The sequence below is a fragment of the Euleptes europaea genome, chromosome 5 (genome assembly GCF_029931775.1).
Source record: "Euleptes europaea isolate rEulEur1 chromosome 5, rEulEur1.hap1, whole genome shotgun sequence".
NCBI classification, from domain to species: domain Eukaryota; kingdom Metazoa; phylum Chordata; class Lepidosauria; order Squamata; family Sphaerodactylidae; genus Euleptes; species Euleptes europaea.
Genome location: NC_079316.1, coordinates 45,358,496 through 45,378,600, shown reverse-complemented (window position 1 = coordinate 45,378,600; position 20,105 = coordinate 45,358,496). Strand labels below are relative to the sequence as shown.

General features: G+C 47.0%; 1 protein-coding gene across 1 annotated transcript; it reads left to right on the top strand.

Annotated features, from left to right (window-relative positions):
• The first annotated feature begins 1,052 nt into the window (after positions 1–1,052).
• Positions 1,053–18,676, top strand: AMOTL2 (angiomotin like 2). Its single transcript, XM_056850099.1, has 9 exons — positions 1,053–1,865; positions 6,102–6,366; positions 10,662–10,806; positions 11,754–11,846; positions 13,313–13,593; positions 15,324–15,616; positions 15,945–16,144; positions 17,077–17,250; positions 18,470–18,676. Exons 1-9 carry the CDS (start codon positions 1,120–1,122, stop codon positions 18,526–18,528), a joined length of 2,256 nt encoding a protein of 751 aa, XP_056706077.1. The 5' UTR covers positions 1,053–1,119; the 3' UTR covers positions 18,529–18,676.
• Positions 18,677–20,105: the final 1,429 nt, after the last annotated feature.

Here is a 20,105-nt window from a genome sequence, read left to right as displayed (position 1 = left end):
GGTTTTTCCCCCCATTTTGGGGTGGTATAATATGTATGTGTTTTGAGAGAAGGACTTCTGTCTCCATTCTGGTGAAAGATTAAGAAGCTCCTGTGAATGGAGGTAAAGAGAGGAGGGCTTTCTGGCAGCTGAATTAGTGCACAGGCCTCACCAGAAGGCCACTGGAGCTATAATTGTTCTGTGGCCAACAGTATATTGTTCAAATGACCATAGCATTTACATTTGACTATCCTGCTCATCCTGAGGACTAAAGGAGACCGTACCTCTTATAGAACCAACATCCACTCCGTGGAGGAACAGCAAGATAAAGCATAGTAAATAAATACAAGTATTGGGAGAGAATGAAAGTGCATCTTCTGGACTGTCAGACAGTTCCATTTCAGACCATTTATGCTCTCTCACTCCTGGTGTGGTTCAATGGGCAAAGGTTTGGGCTAGGACCTGTAGGATTAAATCCCTTTCCTAATTCATTGGCTGACACTGGCCAATGTAGCCTACTTTGCAAAGACTGTTGTAAGAATGAATCTGATTTTTTAAAGTGTGCACCCCTTGTAGTGTCCGCAGTGGGTTGTAGTCCTTTGTCTAGTGACTGTGCACAGAAAATCCCACTGAACAGTGTAGAAAAATATGCTGTAAGGTTGCAATCTTAAGCAAATCTACTTGGAAGAAAGGTCCATGATAATCTCATCAGTGTATTTCTTTATTACATTCCTACCCTGCCCAACTCCAAGAACTCTGAGCCGCTTGCAACAGATATCAATAAACCATAACTTAGATGTCACTTAGCACAACTGTATCTCATGTTTCCTCCAAAGAGCTCAGCATGGAAGTACACGCAGTTATCTCTTATATTGCCATAATCGCCCTGTGATGTATTTTAGGTGGCCTCCCTGGTGGAAATATAGCTTCTAAATGGTGCCCAAATGTCCTGAATTAGAGTTCTGCAGCTGAGTACCCAAGAAAAAGTGGAAAGCTGCTTGCCGACTCTAGTAGCCAATCTGTTCTGATTCCTGATCTCTTCTCTTTCAGGCTCCTTTGGCTGCATTGTGGCTGCTAGATCCCCGGGATAGTGTTTTCTGCATCTTTGGAAAATCCTACTTGGCAACCTGTTAGTTGAGAATGAGGACAGCAGAGGACTCTTCCGGGACTGTGCTTCACCGCCTCATTCAGGAGCAGCTGAGGTATGGCAACCTCACAGAAAACCGAACACTCCTGGCGATACAGCAGCAGGCACTGCGTGGAGGGGGGAGCGGTGGCACCCCACAGTCCTCCCTAGAGAGCCTTACCCAGGAAGAGAGCCAGATGGTTCAGCAATCCACCCGCCAGGAGCCCCAGGGCCAGGAGCACCACGGCGACCACCTCTACCTGGAGAATAACATGTATCGGCTCTACCAGCCTCAGCACAAGGGAGAGGAGCTTCCCACCTATGAGGAGGCCAAAGCTCACTCCCAGTATTACGCCTCGCAACGAGGGCAGCAGGCTGGCACCACCTCTGGGGGGCGTGCCGAGGGAGGGCAACGGCGAGCCTGCGCCTCTGATGCCAGCGGCAAGCATCAGGATGAATCACTGAAGGAGCTGAAACACGGGCACGTGCGGTCACTCAGCGAGCGGCTCATGCAGATGTCTCTTGAGAGGAATGGTGCCAAGGCTCAGAGCCACATGAGCTCCTCCCACAGCTACCCGCAGCTTTCCAGGCACTACCAGCTCTGCGTCTCCAGGGGCAAGCTCCCTGAGGAACTGGAGCCCCGCGCGCCCCCTCCAGAATACCCCTATATAATCCCCTCGCAAGAGGCTGCGGGCATTTACCTGCCAGACCCCAGGCACCACTACAGAGAAGGTCCAGGATTTCAGCATCCTGAAATCAGGTGAGCCATTGTATTGACCCAGCACTTTGCTGCTGCAGATCCTAGCAGTGTTCAGCTGTGATTGTAAGGTCTATGGGCCAGCATTTAATTGAAAGGATGGCTGCAGGAGGGCGTGGGTGGTGAACTCAATTGTCACATGGATAGGTTTCTAACTGGAAATCTCACTACTGATTGGAATTCTCAAGAGCTTTTGAGGATCTCGAAATTTGACCCAGCCACTGGATTAAGCTTTTGCTTTAATCAAGTTGTCCCATTTCTCTGATCAGAAATTGCCTTCCTCCTTTCAGAAATGGGAAGTGGATTTTTGGTCATGAATGAATGTGGAATTCAGATGCAGTGAATCAAAATATTGTGTACTGATTTTGCTCAACAAAGAGTAGCTCAAACCCTTTCAAAGTTGCTTTTACTTACGGAAATGAACTCTTCGGATTTGCGGGACATTTTGAATGTATGGTTCACTTCACTTTGGAAAGGGGGTGCTTGTGTGTACTGAAGGGGGCATCTTGGCTAGGAAGACACACTCTTGTCCCAGGTAAGCCAGAAAGCAAAGGTGCAGGATAAGGTGGCATGGAAATGCTTGATGTAATTAAACCCCTGGGAGGAATGGCGTGGATGCCCCACAGAGACCCAGCCCCATCTTTGAGCAGAACTAATGAACGGAGTCCCTGGGGTGCTCCTTTGGAAGAAGACACTGTAAGGGTCTGTAAGCTTTTGCTTTGTGTGCTCCCCCCCCCCCTGGACTCATAAAAGCAGTCCAGGCCTTTTGCCTTTCTTTGGTTCAGGCGCTGCGTCCAGCAGGCCCCAGGTTGGAATGTCTCTTCCCACCATCCTCCTCCCTTGCTCTCTCCGACTCCCTCCCACCAGCTATGGCCTTGGTGTGTAGATAGTAATAACGAGCTTCCTGAGGTCTTTGATGTTCCTGTACCATGCACAATTATCTCGTAGATTCCCATAACATGCTTTTGACATCTGCTTCCCTGTAGGGGTTATAATTCTGTCTTTGTGAAATTGCTAGCACTTGCAACTTTGCCATTGTAAGGCCTATACTAACCTGAAGCTTCCAATAAAGTTCCTTGTTTCTGCATGACCGTCTGAGCAAGTGATTTTATGGAGTTTGCACAGGGAGGTTGGGAACCCTCACAGACACCCTTTTTCACCCAACCAAGGCAGACCCAAGAACAGAGAGAGGACTCTGAGCCTCCTTCTTGTTGTGGCCTCTTTAAGAACAAAGGAAAATGGTGACAGGGGGTTAAATATGGAACAAACACACACAAGAGGGGAAGGACAGCAGCAGTACTCTGCTCAGCAGATGTTGCATGTGGTGATATACAAAAGGTCTTTTTTCTGAATGGAGAAAGGTAGACAATGAGAGCTTAGGGGACAGCACTCAGGTGGCCAGCCTGAGCCCTTAGAATGCTAAAAAAAAAAAACCCATTAATATTTCATCTCCTTAGCATGGCTGCGCCTTCCTCTGTCATGAGCTGAGCAGCTAACAATGGATGGGTTTGCAGAGGGCTGAGCTTGGACAGTGTCAGGTGCTTGATGTTCCGGTTCATCTGTGGGTTTTGAAATCATGTCAAGGGCTTTGCTGTTTGCTTAGGACAGATGGAGCCTGACAGGTGGCTCAGTAGTTTCAGGATGGCCGGCCATTGTGTGCTGCAACTTGCTGGCAAGCAATAGAGTTAGAGGAGGAAGGGGGAGCAGGGAACCGAACTGTGGTATCTTGATGTGAGGCGGCAAACTGTGTGAATGCTGACAGGAAGAGATAATGTTGGAGACAGGAAATAAACTCTCTTGTGGGGAACAAAAGGAAGGGTGGGGGCTCTATGCCGTCTGGAATGTGCATTTGTTCTTGTTTGCCACCAGATCACTTCGCAAGAATTTCTGAATAAGTCTCTTTAACAGCCAAACCTCAGTCAGATGAGGCCATGTCTTTTCAGGAAGTTCCTTCCCATTCAAGGCTCCATGCTAGTAGCCATGTTGAATTCTAAGAATTTCAAGCTCTCATTAAGGATGAAGCTTGTGAACTATTAGCAATCATTCTAACAATGATTAGTGAACAAAGAAAGGCTCTGCATACAAGGCTCTGCATACAATAGATTATTATCCTTTGTTTACTAGATTGCCTTTATCACATGTCAGTCCTACTTCAAGAATGTGAATACCCATTCAAATGCATGCCTCTTGGGAAATCCACATTTTAAAAACTGCTTTGTCCGTTTGAACTTACCATACTGTCAATGTAAACCCAAATAGAGTTACACCATTCTAAACCTATTTTCTTCAGTGGACTAAGAAGGGTATAACTCAGTTTAGGATTGTACTGCAAGGGTTGTATCCAGCTGGCTTCATCACTCAATCCTCCCCAATTTCTCTCATTACCACTTGAATTTTGTCCATGCAGGTCCCCTGATCACCAGTGTAGCATTTCTTTAATGGCCGTTCCTTTTGCAGCTGAAAAGCTGACTGGATCCAATCCTGAGGCTGTTATAATTCCAAGTGTACACACTTGGAAGTGAGTTCATTGACATCAATGGACATGTTCCCAAGTAAACAGGAGCAGGGTTACAATGGACATGTCGATAGTGTATTTTAGCTGCTTGGGGCAGAATAAACTAATCAAGCGTTTTAAAAAGGAGCCTGCTTAATAATGTATCAATGTATACAAATACCATATACTTCAAATGTGGGCTTCTACTTTATGATCAATTTATTTGTGACTAACGGCTAATTTGCTTAACATTGGGCCAAGTGATATATTTGTGGTGACCCTTTTGGTACAATTTGTGCTCCTGTGTTTTAAATACTTGCAAACTGTTGAGTGGTATAATGGTTCTTAGGGTTGCCGGGTCCCCCCTGGCTGCCAGAGGGAGATGGGGGAGGTAGGGTGGCCAGATCCAAGTTGGGAAAATCCTGGAGATTTGAGGATGGAGCCTGAGAAGGACAGGTCCCTTAATTAAATACAATACCCTACTCTACCCTCCAAAGCTGACCTCTGTAGTCTGGAGATGAGCTATAATTCTGGGGGATCCCCAGGTCACACCTGGAGGCTGGCATCCTAGTTGTTCTTTAAACATGAAGACTTTGAGAAGAAAAAAATTGCAAGGACACAAAATGCGCAAAAATCCCCTGGATTTGCACAAGCTGTTCTTGTCACCTCAGTGCTGTTCCTGATCATTCAGAGGGGCTTGTTGGGACAGTTACTTACTTTATAAGTAAGATTAGGTCCAGGAGGAGTGACTCTTTGGACAGGTGGATGATACTAATACAAGAACTGAATTCTTGTATTACAAAACAGAGCTTTCATCTGTCTCAAAAATTCACCAAAAGATATTAAGAGTATTTTTTAATCATTCTAAGTCTATATAATTCTGAGTCTATATAAGTATATCCAGGATTATTCTGAGCTGGCATAGCATAGTAGCTGAGATAATTAGTCCAGTTAAAATCACCCCTTGGCCATGACTGAATAGCCTGTCTCAGTTTCACCTCTCTCTCCTATCCCCAATATCTCCAGGAGGTGATAATTCTGGCTCACCCCATGAGAGGCTGAAACCTGACATATCATCTGTTCCAGTTTCTTACACAGATAATCCCTTCTGAAAGATTTATGACAAGATTCTTACCAAGCCACTCTGTGTCCCCCAACTCATTCCTTCACCCCTCCTCTTCTTTAATGTTCCTTATAAATACATAGATAATGATTTCCTCTTCATAGCATCTGAGGAAGTGAGCATGCACAACAGTTCATGCTGGAGTAAACGCTGTTAGTCTTTAAGGTGCCACTGGGCTTCTGTTTTATTTTACCACACAGCAGCAATTGCAGTAATATAATATATGCCAAGTGCTTTGGACACTAAAATAATATATCTGTTAAATATGATTATTCTGGTAAATAATTATGGAGAGTTTCAGTCACAAATTCAGTGACCTGCTTCCGAATCTAAAGGGGCATCAAAGAATAGAGCACAGCAGTCTGAAACAGTTTTATAATTGTTTCCAAAGTTCCAAATCCTTGTGATTTACTGAAAGGTTTCTAAAAGTTTATAATATGAAAAGTCCATGAAGTGCTAGAGGACAGAAACCAAAGGTGTAAAATCCTTGATTCGATTGCAACATTTGCTTGCATCAAGCCCCTGAATTGGAGTCACAAATGAGCACACCTGAAGGTCAGCGCTGAGGCTTTCTTACTACAAAATGCCTGTCTTTAATCCTTTTCCCCTCTCCTTTCTTTAGGGTGATGCAGGCTCAGATGGCCCAAGCGTTCCTTCCGCAGCAGGCCGCGCTGTGCCAGAGTCCCCTGGGGTCACTCACTTCAGCTGGGATGGAGGCACTGATGACAGCCCAGGCCGCCTCCGCCAGTAGTCACTTGTCCCAAATGGAAGCCATGTTGATGGAGAACGAGAAGCTGCTGAGGGAGAACGAGAAGCATCAGAGGGAAAATGAGTTCCTGCGGCGGGAACTGGAAAACTACGGCGAAAAAGCCAACCGAATCCAGAAGGTAAAGGAGCAGGCAGAGCTGGACTTTTCTCAGGAGCCCACTTGACCAGATGCAACGTCCACATATAGGCTGATGCTGCCCCAACCAAGGAATTGCATGCCCTTCAATCACTCCTTTCCAGATCCAGAGAGTTTAAATCCATATTTAATGTCAGATATGGATGGATACTTGAAGGACTCAGGCTTGCTGTCTCTTCTTTAATGGCTGGCAGCAAGACTTTGAAGGGTTTTTAGCTGCTCAGTTGGCGGGAGAGATTGACTGATTCGGCTGTATTTGCATACTTAGTCAAAGGATTAAGGGCTTTTGTCTTAAATTTGAAATTTCTTCCATGACCCTTTTCTAGCCTCTTTGTTTTACAGTATGGCTATAACAGCCAATCTGTGGTTTCCTGCTAGACCGGGGTCCCCTACATGGTGTCCATGGGTGCCATGGCACCTGCCAGCACCTTTCCCGCACCTGCCAAATATTTTTTGAAAGTGGGCAGGGCCAGGTAGGGCTCTTTCCCAGCAGGCCTTCTGATTGGCCATTGGAAATGTGATTGCCTGTGGAGACTTTTTAAAAAGTTCCTTTAGCAACAGCTGCTACTACAGCTCAAAGATCTTCACTGTGTTACTGTGTGTGTTCATTTTAGAAGGCATCTTGTTAATCGGAGTGTCAGAATTCCAAAGGTGCTCTCAGGCTTGGGGAAGGTTGGAGACCCCGGCCATAAGCATTAGGGAAAATGGCAAAGAGAATGGAAGAGGGAGACAACAAGTACATTCGGCAGATTGTGACTGCAGGGAGTTTCCTTGCTTAGGGCCTGTGCTTGGGTGCTCATTGAAATCTTCAAAGTGATAGTAATGTCCATTGTGCCTGAGCAACACTCATGAACTTGGGCAGTGTGAAGGGAGATGAGATTGCAAGGAACTGCCTTTGGCTACCTTGGGTCCCTAAATGGGGTTGCTGGTGTCCAGAATGATGCTTCTGGGCCATTAATAGCTATGAAGGATGGAAGAGTTGGGCCGTTGTGGCCATGCAGTTGTTGAAGGCATGGGAACCCTCTCTAGGGTCAAAATTCTGGAGTCGTCTTACCATGCGATCTTATGCAGTTACTCCAGCCTAAGCTAAATGGGTAGCTCAGTTGCTCTGACACTTGAATAACTCTGTATAAGATTGCTCTCTAAGTTTCTGATGAGTTTTGAAGAGCTATGGGGCTTGGTTTTATGTTGGCACCACCCCAGTTGCACATTCCCCAAGGTCACTGAGGTATAAATCTTTAAGGAGATTTGGGACAACGTTGACATTTGACCAAAAGGTCTTGGAGTATGCCAAGGCATGCAGTTGTGTTACAGAGTGAGTGGCATAAGCATTGCCTGCGCACTGGTTAGAACTGTTTGTTCCAACAGGAGAGGATGGGATGCTAAGGGTGGGCTAACCATGGCTGGGTGTTAAGTTGCTACTGAACAAGTACATCTTCCAGTGCTTGCAGTCTTTGGTTAGGAGAGCAGAAACTCCTATGGGGGGCAACAGCCCCTTACTGTGAAGCTTGTCAAGACCATTATGAAGCAGCTATAGCCACTGAGAGTAGTCATGATGCTCCCATTGGAGAAGAGAGTTCAGCAAAGCTCCTCATAGCCCAGTCTTATCTTTGGCAATATTTCCTGAAATTCTCCCGTTTTTGTCTTTTGTCTCCCAGAAACAGCTGTCATGAAAATGCATCTCCTTACATTTTTTAATATCTCTCCCCGCCATTAAACAGCTGGAGCACAAGCACCCAGTACACAACAGGCCTTAAGCTGAAGCAGTTGTTGAGGGGACAGAAAAGAGTCTATTCACCATCTCTGTTAACAGTTGTGCCCTCTCCTTGCTATCGGGCCCCTCCCTCTTGGGGTCTGCGCTAGGCCAGTCACAGAAAGCTTTTGTATGGAGGCACACAAGGGGAGGCCTGTTCTAGCCCAGCTTCAGCCAAGGGCAAGACTACTCACCCTGAACCAATGAGTTATTTGGGGACTGTAGGGGGACACGTGCCAGGGCTGCGGAGGTGGGGACGCAGAGAGAACGTGCCAAGCCTGCAAAGGAAAGGGGTAAAAATGGAATATGTAATTGGATGTCAGGACCCTGTCTGCAGGGACTGAATGGGAGTGAGGGAGTGAAGAGCTAAGGAGGGAAGAAAGGCTGGAGATTTTCAAGCAATTGTAATATTTTCTAATACAGAGCAGAAATTATATAATTGTTTGTTTTCAGTGTCATCGGCTTTTAAATCTGTTTCCTAGCTGTTGTAAGCCTTGCTTAAGTAGTTTGGTTGTTGGTTTATTGTTTTTGCTGAATGGTGGGGGGTTCAAAGAGTTGGCAGCCCTCACCTTCCAATGACAAAAAGCATAGAGGGGCAGGGGCTGCATCCAGCCACACCCTTTGCTAGTTTGATCAGTGATCTTTACTGCTTACTCTCAAACAAATGCTAAGCCCTGTTTTATGTAGGCTGTGGCTTGCATTCTCAGCAGGAGGCTGGATAGTTCCATGAACTGGCAGAAATCAGAGACAAAGTCCTTATCTGAAGCTTGCTTTTGGCTAGGATTTAGTTGTACTTATCTGAGAGGGGAAATTGTGGGCATTTAAAAAGAAACTCTAAATATTCATGACAGAGAATAAGATCACATCTACTTATAAATGTGTGAAATCAGTTTAATTGACACAGTTTCTCCCAAGTGAACTGGACATTGGAGTTCTATACAGGTTGTTCCTGTCTCCTTTAAACCCAAATCCCCAAATGACCTGTTTAAAAAGTCATAATACAATGTTATAGATAATAGCCCCACCTACCAAAAATCTAACTACATAAAAAGAGGTGTAGTAATGTCAGACCTAGGGCTGTCAATTCGGTTCGGTCCGAACAGAAAATCAACCGAATTCTCCTCGATTCGGCACTTTTCTGTTCGGACGGATCCGAACTCAAAACTGGCGGGCAACCGGGGGGGCCGAATTCAGAGAGTTCGGGAGTTCGCGAATAAATCCGGCAAATTCGGCCATCAGTAAGCAGGCGCGGGGTGCCCTTTAAACTGATCTGTGCCTCCCGGCCGGGAGGCACAGATCAGTTTAAAGGGCACCCCGCCCCCCTTCAGGGGAGCCGGCAGAAGAGGCGCGGGGTGCCCTTTAAACTGATCTGTGCCTCCCGGCCGGGAGGCACAGATCAGTTTAAAGGGCACCCCGCCCCCCTTCAGGGGAGCCGGCTGAAGAGGCGCGGGGTGCCCTTTAAACTGATCTGTGCCTCCCGGCCGGGAGGCACAGATCAGTTTAAAGGGTAGCCCGCCCCCCTTCAGGGGAGCCGGCTGAAGAGGCGCGGGGTGCCCTTTAAACTGATCTGTGCCTCCCGGCCGGGAGGCACAGATCAGTTTAAAGGGCAGCCCGCCCCCCTTCAGGGGAGCCGGCTGAAGAGGCGCGGGGTGCCCTTTAAACTGATCTGTGCCTCCCGGCCGGGAGGCACAGATCAGTTTAAAGGGCAGCCCGCGCCTCTCCAGGGGAGCCCGCTGAAAGGTGCGGGCTGCCCTTTAAACTGACCTGCGCCTCCCAGCTGGGAGGCTCAGATCAGTTTAAAGGGCCCCCGCGCGCCTTCAGGGAATCCCGCTGAAGGCGCGCGGGGGCCGAATTTTGCCCCGAACTCCGGATCCCCCCGAATTTCCGGGGATCCAAAGCGGGGGAGTTCGGACTTCGGCACGGCCCGAATAAAAACGGGCCGAATTTTGCCGAATCCGAACTGTACCGAATTTTTTTTGACAGCCCTAGTCAGACCCCAGTTCAGTTTTCTCTTGTGAGCATGTTGCACAAATAGCAGCACAAATTGATGCTAAGCAATGGTTTTCTTGCGCATTGCCATTTTAAGGGCTTTCCTGCTCTTCCAGACTTCAACCTCCCCATAGCAGCATTTGGTGGGCCAAAGCAGACCACAAAATTCGAACTGGTTTTTGAAACCCAAGATTTGGAGTTTGAGAGCATTACTAATGTTCTACATTGCCAGTTGGGGAGGGAAAGCAGCATGATATAGCCCGATCTTGTCAGATCTTAAGCAGGGTCAGTACTTGGAAGGGAGACCTCCAAGGAAAACTCTGCAGAGGAAGGCAATGGCAAACCACCTCTGCTTCTCATTTGCCTTGAAAGCCCCTTGCTGGGGTCACCATAACTTGGCTGTGACTTGACAACACTTTATATATATACACACACACAAACACATTACCAGTCACTTTTAAGGATTATGCTAAATATCTGCTAAGGGCATTCACGTATCCTCTCATATTGAAGTCTCTTGGTGTTGTCTCCTTTAGTTGGAAACTGAGATTCAGCGAATTTCAGAGGATTATGAAAACCTAATGAAGGCATCTTCTAAGCGAGAGGCATTGGAGAAGGCCATGAGGAACAAGAAAGATGGGGAGATACGGAGGTTGCAGGACTTCAATCGGGATCTGAAAGGTAAGGCTGTGTGGCTGGGATCGAACAATAAGTTGTCATGTCAGTGTAGAGGAAATGGTAATCTCTTTTCAAACACTCTAGTTGCCACCAATATGGTATGACTTTTTCCAGTGCCAAGAATGCTCCTGCATAGTGGTGCAATCAGATGGCGCATCTCTGCCTACATCCATAGGTTCAATTCAGTAGCTCAATTCAGATGATTGGTTGCCACATACTTGCACACTCTTTCCTCCCTGCTCATACACAGCTTTCAACTCCTCTTGAGGTGGATTTCTGATTTGGAAGGCAAGTGCTAACCATTGTTTGCTAATTAAGACGTCAGGTCAAATGGGTTAATGCTAAACAGGCAACAGAGGAGGGAAAGCTGAGGGGAATGCGTAAGCCCGTGGCTTATCTTATTCAACCACGTATGGAGGATCATTTGAATAGAGCTACTTGCAGCACAATCCTAAACACAGTATTATGAAATTATGAAAGGATTACATCAAATGGATGAGATCAGCCCCCACCCACCCCCAGTCCTTTGCTTCATCAGGACAGCTTTTTACACGATCAGTCCTGGCAGGAGTTGACTTCGAAAAACAGAGAAGGGTGTAACTGTGCATCATTACTTTGGCAGGATTTTAAAAGCCATTTCCGTCATTTACTAAAAGCTAAGTTTCTAGACCTGGGCATATTAGCATGAAAAAAAATTAATTGCAAAATAAAATGAGAGAGTGTGATGCTTTGAAGCATGGAAAAGGTCTTGGTGCTTCTCCCTTAAATAGACCAGAAACAAAGGCGTTTCCTTCCCATCCAGCTGTCTTTGCTAGCAGGCCTCCTTTCCTGGCTGTAATGTTATCACAGCCATCTCCAGCAAGCGAAAGTCAATATCCACTGCCTCCTAGTAGTTCAGGTGCAATTGTGTGAATTTACAGACTAACAGTTTTTCTTTCCATTTGCCATAGAGCGTTTGGAATCTGCAAACAAGCAGCTGGCCAGTAGGGCACAGGAAAACCAAGAAGCTAACCAAGGGGCCATGGCAAAACTTCTTGCCCAAAGTAAGCGTTCTCTAAACATTTCTGACACTGTGTCACTAGAGTTCGAGCCAGCTGGGCTGTGCTTTCAAGTGTAGTCAGCTTTCTTCCCAAACTCTTTTTGCTGCCGGGCTGGGAGGGAAGCTGAAGGTCCCTTTAAGATGGAAGAGGAGGTGGATCCTCTCTTGGAAGCTTTTTGCCATTCCCCAGAGAGCACTAAGCTGTTCTTGGCACTTAGAGTAGAGCCATTAATCACCAGAGCCATCAGTGTGACCTGGATTCTTTGCATTCCAGTGGCTGTTCCAGCTGTTCCGGCACAGAGGCTGCACTCCCTCTGTTTCAGTCATAAGCCCAAGAAGTTGTCTCTGCCTTGCTATTGTTCTGGAATTTTGAAAAAGGAGAAATGGTTGCCAAGGGATGAGAATTGGCCTGGGAGATGGGTGGGAACAGGGAGGGAAGGTAACAGTGGTTATCTTTCAATGTCCAAAGCAAGAAACTGCCTTTACTCCTTCACAAAGATCACTCCTACACCCTACACCCTTCCTGGTCTGATCAACACAGTAGCTATGTAAGCAAGGATATGGTTCTCTCACAGCTGCATTGTTATAGAACGAACCTCAGAGCCACTTGAAAGAAATTATGGCAGAATTGCATCAGACGGATGAGATCCCCCCCCTTTGCTTTACAAACATCTTTTTCACATGATCAGTTTGGGAAGGAGGACCAGCGTTTTTTGGGGGGGTGAGGGAGAGAAAGGTATTATTTCTCTAGCCCATTGCTACTCTGTACTACTTGAATGTTCATGGAAACAAGTTAAATGATTTGAGAGGTTTCCCCTCAACTGTGGGTGAAACTTCCAGAGCTCTGTCAGTGCAATGCTGCCCTTCTGGTTTTGGAAATGGCAAGCAGGAGGTAATGTGTAGCCACTGGAGGCAGGCTGAAAGTCACTGGCCATTCAACTGAGTTGTCATGGGTTCTTCCTTACTCTCATTGTGCTGAGCTCCTATGTTGCCACCTTTGTGATCCCATCCTGGGTGGAGCTGAACCCCCATGTTGCCACCTTTGTGTTCCCATCCTAGGTGGAGCTGAACCCCTATGTTGCCACCTTTGTGTTCCCATCCTAGGTGCTCAAACCTGGCTTTCAGTAGCTAAGATCATAAGAGCATAAGTACTCTAGCACAAATCCGTATTTTTGGTTTCCTGCGGGTCTCCATTTTCCAGTCCTCAACTTAGTATGACCCCACCATAGAATAATTAAATGAGAGAACACTCAATGGCAGTGAAGAATGCAGAGAACACACATTTCTGTTTTATTGACTCAGGCAATGGCTGGTTTAGTTTGTAATAGAAGCAGTTAAAAGGTCTTTCTGTGGAAACCAAAGAGGAAAGCTTTGGTCCCGGTGTTTGTCTTCTGACTGGCAAGGGAGGGTGACTGTATGTGGAGCTTTCCCAGTTGTACTAATGACCTCTCCTCTTGATGTTCCCTGCAGAATACCAGCAAGAAAAGGAGCAGGAGGTGGCAATCCTGCGTAGTGCCAACGAAGACCAACGCCGGCGAGCAGAGCTGTTGGAGCAGGCTTTGAGCAATGCCCAGACCCGAGCAGCCAAAATGGAGGATGAGCTGCGGAAGAAGCGGGCCTATGTGGAGAAAGTGGAGCGGCTGCAGCAGGCCCTGGGGCAGCTCCAGGCAGCCTGCGAGAAGCGGGAGCAGCTGGAACTGCGCCTGCGCACTCGCCTGGAGCAGGAGCTGAAGATGCTGCGAGCTCAGCAGGTGAGAGGATGGCCAGGCAGCTGCCAAAGGAGGGGGACAAACAACCGTGTACTTGGGAGGGCACTGGGGGTCAGCTAACCTCAGATGAACTGTGGTCACGTAACCTTGTTGCTTGAATTTAAAGGGAAATCGCTATAAGACATTAGACTGGCAAGTCATACCCAGAATCCTGCTTGGATCCAGTAAAGTGTTTCCATGGACAGAAGGGTTTTTGGCTGCGGGCCACTGCTTTTTTGCCGCTCCTCTCCTTCTGCAGCCCCAGATGCCCTCCTAATGCTTTCCCTGGAATGGCATTTTGGGCTACAGAGCGGGAGGAGGAGGGGTGAGAAAGCTGTAATTCACAGATGGAAATCCTTCTGCTCCCCTGGATCCAAGCCTGTTTGGGGAACATCAGAAGTGATTCTCCCCAGCAGTCTTGAGGTTATCCACTGATAAGACTTGAGGTTATCCACTGATACTGGACTGCAGTAGTTCAGGACAGACAAAAGTATTTCTTTGCCCAATTCATAGTTAATTTTTGGAACTTACTGACACAGACTGTGATGTTGGCGTTAGTATGATGGCTTTTAAGGGGGTTAGACACATTCATAGAGTACAGATCTCTCAATGGCTGTTGGCTGAAATTCATATGTCCTTGCTCTAGAGGCTTTCGGCCCCTGCTTGTAGGCTTCCTGGGGGCATCTGATTGTCCACTATGAAGTAGATTCTGAACTATATGGATCTTTGACTTGCTCCAGCAGGGCTTTCCCTATGGTCTTATCTTTTTACACATCTGTGCAAACTGTCCAGTAATTATACATGTGAAATAATACGCATGGCTATTAGCAAAGCATCTGTCTACTAGATATTGAACAATTCATTTGTTGTCCTATTGGGAACAATTAGAAGCCAGTGTTATATTACTGTCTGTTACCAGTACCCTCTTTGTTTAAGGCACGGATCCCCAACATGGTGTCTGTGGGCACTATGGTGCCCGCCAGTACCTTTTCTGGCACCTGCTAAGTGTTTTTAGGAAGTGAGAGGAGCCGGGTAGGGTTTTTGCCCATCAAGGCCTCTGATTGACTATTGCAGATTAGCTATGCAGATTTTTTTTTAAATGTTGCTTTGGCAGCAGCTGCCACCACAGCACAAAGATCTGCACTGTGTTACTAAAACTGAGCTGTGGCAATCATTTTGTGGCTGGTTCCACCTCCACTTTGTTACTGTTCCCACCATGCTATGTCAGAATTCCAAATGTACCCACAGGCTCAAAAGGATTGTGGACCCCTGGTCTAAGACATGCTCTACCATGGTCCGGGCTCTAGCTTTTCAGTGGCTACCCCATACTTGTGGAACAGCCTCCTGGAAGTGGTTGGGGGAGGGGTTACTGTCCTGGGGTTCTGGCAGAGCTATGAGACAGAGATGTTCTGGAGAGCTTTTAGAATTGCAGCTTCTTCCTAAGCTGAAATGTGCCAACATACAAGGGTGCTCTAATAGTAAGGCAGGCTGAATGCCTTCCTTTTTGGATGGCAAATACAAAACATGTGTTGAATAGTGTCCTGTTTTTAAAATACCTAATTGAAAAAAACAATATACTTAACTGATACAAGATCCTTCCTAACAGAATTGCTCAAATTCCTCAGTAGTTTGGTTCAGGATCCCCAGGTCTACTGTGCTTAACAGTTGAATAGGCTGTTTCAGGCATTGAATGCACTGTCATAATGGGTTTTTGTGTATGTTTGCCAATCCAGAGACAGATGGGAGCGCCAAGTGGAGGATCTTCTGAGCAGAATGCCCATTTACTGTCGGAACAGCTGAGAGAAAAGGAAGAGAAGATCCTAGCCCTAGAGGCAGATATGACTAAGTGGGAACAGAAGTACCTAGAAGAGTGCACCATGCGGCAGTTTGCCATGGATGCTGCTGCCACTGCAGCTGCACAGCGCGACACCACCATCATCAACCACTCCCCACGCCACTCCCCCAACAGCAGCTTTGATGAGGACCTCTTGTTGGCCAATCACAAGCACCAGGAGATGGAGAACAGGTTTGTCCTTTTAGAGGAGGTTTCTTGTCCAAAGGCCTGTCCCCAGCATGAAGGAAAGAATCCAGCTTCTTTATTGGGTGGCCTTCAAAGCATGCCAAGGGAAAGCCTGTGGTCTTAGCATCCCTGATGAACCCTTTAGCACTAATGTCAAATGAACAACAAGCTCTCCATCATCAGGAAGGATTGCCCTCAGTAGTGTACTTTAAGGTGCCATTTAACAGCTGGGTGAGGGGGAACCTAGAGGATACTTCTGGAAGTGTTTCCTCTGAGACACTCAGGTGCTAAAATGCCTGCTTTTTATCACAGGCTTGCCTTCTTTATTCCCCAGGTTAAAAACACTCCATGCCCAAATACTGGAGAAGGATGCAGTCATCAAAGTCCTGCAGCAGCGCTCTCGCAAGGACCCTAGCAAGGCTCTTCAGGGCTCTCTGCGACTTGCCAAATCTGTGCCATCCATATTTGCAGCCTCTGGGACCCAGTTTTGGCCCAGCGTGACTGGCAGTGAAGGTGGTTCCCGAGGGAGTGCAGGTAAGAGAGGCTTTGCTTGGTGGAGATGTACAGGGAGGAATTCTGCAGCTGGAATGTATACTGTGCCTTTCCACTTAAACTTCCATTTGACGGTGATTGTATTTTATATGATATCTTTACTCCCTCACTCTACCCATCTTGTGCATGAATTCTCCTTCCCTTCCATTGTTTGGGATAATCATAGGTTGCCGAGAGGAACTATAGGTTGCTAGGACAGCCAGTGTTGTGTAGTTGTTAGATTGTTGGACTCGGATGGACTTAGATATAGGAGATCCGTGTTCATATCCTCACTTTGCCATGGAGCTTGTTGGGTGATCTTGGCCCAGTCACACACTCAGCCTAACCTACCTCTGAGGGTTCTTGTGAGAGAACAATGTACAGTGAGCAACTTGGAGAAAAGGCAAGGGGAAAACAGACACACAATGTCCACATTTGGTAAAGTAATGTTAGTAGAAGACGGCCTGCAAATTATGGTTTGGAGATGAGCGACATTTGCTATAAACCACAGTTGCCTAATTTGAATTTCACACAAAAAGTAAAGTTACCCCATCTATGAAAGGAATTAGAAATAGACAAATGGAGAGGGAGGAGGGATTGAGCATCACAGTGAACTAAAAAAATTGACTTAGGACCCAGAGTGGAATGTTAGCCATCTGTGTTGTCTTTCCTGCTGAATTAAACCCAAAACTCCACAGTGCGTCTGTAGAATATCTTCCTCCGTGGTCTATAATTAAAGACTGGTTAAATATCTGTTTAGGGAGTGGACTGCGACACCCTGGCTTCTTTTCTTGCCAGCACTCAGGGCCAGGAAGAAATGCAGACGAGGGCATGAGCACACAGTTGTAAATATTTTTCCCTCATCCAGCCTTCAAGCCTGTCCTGAGTTCTCTGAAGCTGCTGATCTCACTGGGTTCCTTTTCTCCTTCCTTCAGCTCCCAAGGCCTCCACAGAAGCTGCCAGCCCAGCCACTTGTGTCCCTCTTCCCTCCCACACCAAACACGGCAGCAAAGATGGGAGTACGCAGACGGAAGGCTCGTCCGAGACCCCTCAGTGCGAAGAACTTGAGCCCCACCTTGAAAGTAGCAGTGGTACAGCAGATTCATTAGGTAAGAGACACCTGTTGGCCCGCCTGACCCACAGAGAGTGGCTGTGGAACTAGCCCCCAGCCCCTGACCTTCTCTTACGGACTCGGCTGATAGCTATAACCAGTGAACCGGCATCTCCTACCAGGGATGCCTGACAAGGTTCACATAATTCAGAGGCTGAACATTGAGCTGCCTTTTGCCGGCTAAATGCCAGGGCTGAGATTCCTGCCATAGTGACTAATCATGAGTTTCGTGTGATGCAGAGCAGACTTATCCTCGAAGAGCAGGTGGGGCTGAGGGAAAAGAGCACTGATGGGGGAAGGGAAGGAAGACATACAAAGAGAGAGAGATTAAACAATGGCTTGTGTGAAAGGGCTACATACCTTGAAGCTTTCTACATCCCCTGGTGGTAAGGTTTTCACAGCTACCTCATTTCACAATAAAGCCCAGATGTTCACAATGTTTCACAGCCGAAATATTTTGGAGAAGCGCTGAACTTCTGAAGGGTGATTCAAGTCCAGAGGGTGTGCGAGGCGCTGCCTTCTGTTCCCCCACCCTCTCAGATGATAGCATTTGCTTCATGCTGTTCTTTAGGGACTCTGTGAGGGTTGCCAACAGACCTGGAGGAAAATGTCCTTTCCTTGTAAAGGAGACTTGTTTTGAAATGGACAGTGGAAGCTTTTAATGGTATGGAGGTAAATAGCATTGCCTGATACTTAACATCCTATTATGCCTCTATTAAAATGGATAGGACTTTTTTTTTCTCTATGCCTGTTGGCAACCCTAGGCTCTACCCCATCCCTAAGACACAAGAAGACTCACTGTACATATATAATAATTGGGACAAGCCTACAGAGACAGCCCAGAGGGACAGGTCAACTTAGAATTTATGCTGGGAGCTGAATTCAGCCACATGTGGTTTGAGGTAATGATGGGGAGGGGGTCTGTGTCAAGGCCCCACATATTTTGTTATGGATGTAGTGGTAAAAGTGGACTTAAGTTTTGATACTATCCCATGAAGATTTCTAAAAGGGATTGTTGTTTAATTGCCAAGTTATTTTCTAATGCATGGCTGGAAGACTCCTTCCTGTTTTTAATTTTAGCGCTTAACATTAAGAAACAATGTTCTGTTGCAGAGACCATGGAGGTCACTGATCATTTGCACCGTGCTTGTGCCAAGAGGTAGCTTTGAACTCTTCCTCAAAACATTTACAATAACATTCAACTGGTTTCCTTGCAGAGACGTTGCCAGCTGCTAAAACCCTGGACCTGTCTGACATGGTGGAGATTCTCATCTGAGGAAAGGGGGGGACTCCTCCGTGCACACGACCAGACCTGGCCAATCCTTTCTGCCTTATCCGAGGACAGTGACTGACCGAAAGCACACAGGCTGGAGAACCCTTTGGCAATTAAGATGGCCTGCAGAGGGTAGACAGGGACCTCGCAAGGGGAGCCAGAAGAGAATGCCAAGCAGACGGACTGTTGCATTTTGGGCTGAAGAGCTACAGCGACAGCAGGCTTCCGTTTGTGTTTTGAGACATCCAGAAAGGTTTCTTTCCAAATGGACTGAGCAACAGCAGGCATTCAGTTTGTCAAGGCCGGTGCTTGCACAGAAGCCGCTGTTCCATGCTTTCTTTGCCACTGGCTTTCCCAACACCTGGGAAGGAAAGCTGGGGAGCTGGGTGGGACTCTGGTGCTGCCTGGGTGTAGCCCCGCAGAGGGTGGCCAGCTGGGATTTGGCACCAAAAGAGGTGGTATGCCTGATTCACTGGGCTCCTGGCAGGTACCTGGACCTGGGGTATAAGCTGTCTTAAGCAAAGAGTATTTGTCTGGTGCTGGTGTAGCTAGAATTCCCTGCACCTTGTTCTCCCCCCTGTTCCACCTCTCACCTCCCAAGCTGGGGGACTGCTGTGGATGCAGGGGACTGCAAGCAACTGGCTACTTTTTGGCTGGACGGTAGCGCCTGACCTCTCATAGAGATCAGCAATGGGTCCCCCCCTTTTTGTGTGTAAATATCTTTTCTTCTGTAACAACCAGCCCGATAGTAATCAACATTTCATTCAGCCACAGTCTCTTTGTTTTGGCTTTCGTTGTTCCTTCCTGCTGCTTGCAGTGGGGTCTGCCTCATTTCTCTCTTTACTCCCCATTAAGCTTTTTTTCTCCATTGTCTTGTTTTCATATTTCTTTTTTTCTTTTCCTCCATTTCATATCCTGTTTGTCCAGAGTTAAATATCCGCCTTCAGAGTCCTTCAGATTCCATTTCCTTTGAAGCAATTTCCCATGATGCTTCAGACTGGAATTTCCCTGCTCTTTGTTTGAATAGCAGCCACGAGCCAAGTGTTTCTGTTTGGTGTATAGCAGTTTGCAAGCTGTGTTCTTTAAACTGGAAACATCCCCATGTGGTGTAGATCAGCACAGCTGTATTGGGATGAATGGCCCTGATCCCCAGCTGGCATAAACCTGGGGTCATTCCATCAGCAGCAAATGCCATCCCGTCCAAGGCAGGGTCATGGTTGGGCCTCTTTTTTTACAGATGGGAATAGCGATGGTTCAGAGAAGCAGTGCTTTAAAAAGTGAATCGGAACTTACTCCAAGAGAGTGGGAGAAGAATGGCGCAGTATGTGTGCGGGGGCTTGTGTTGAGTTGATATGTTTGTGAAGTGGGGAATGTGGCCTGCAGCTAGTCTTTTGCGAAATAAATAAAGGGCATTTATGGGAATGATGTGAGTGAGTACGGAAATGCAAAAACAACTTTCTACCCCAACTGTGTCTTTTTTATTTCTGGAAAAGTATTGATTGCACACACAAACACCTCTTTTTCTTTCTCTGGATCCAGTCCAGAATGTACAAGTCTTGATCATACAAGAGCCTTCTACA

Bases quoted from the DNA above. Each gene is read 5' to 3' on its own strand.
- AMOTL2 (XM_056850099.1), top strand. From the start codon at position 1,120: ATGAGGACAGCAGAGGACTCTTCCGGGACTGTGCTTCACCGCCTCATT. The intron at 11,847-13,312 runs GTAAGCGTTCTC...TGTTCCCTGCAG, and splicing joins GGCAAAACTTCTTGCCCAAA to AATACCAGCAAGAAAAGGAG. The intron at 13,594-15,323 runs GTGAGAGGATGG...TTGCCAATCCAG, and splicing joins AGATGCTGCGAGCTCAGCAG to AGACAGATGGGAGCGCCAAG.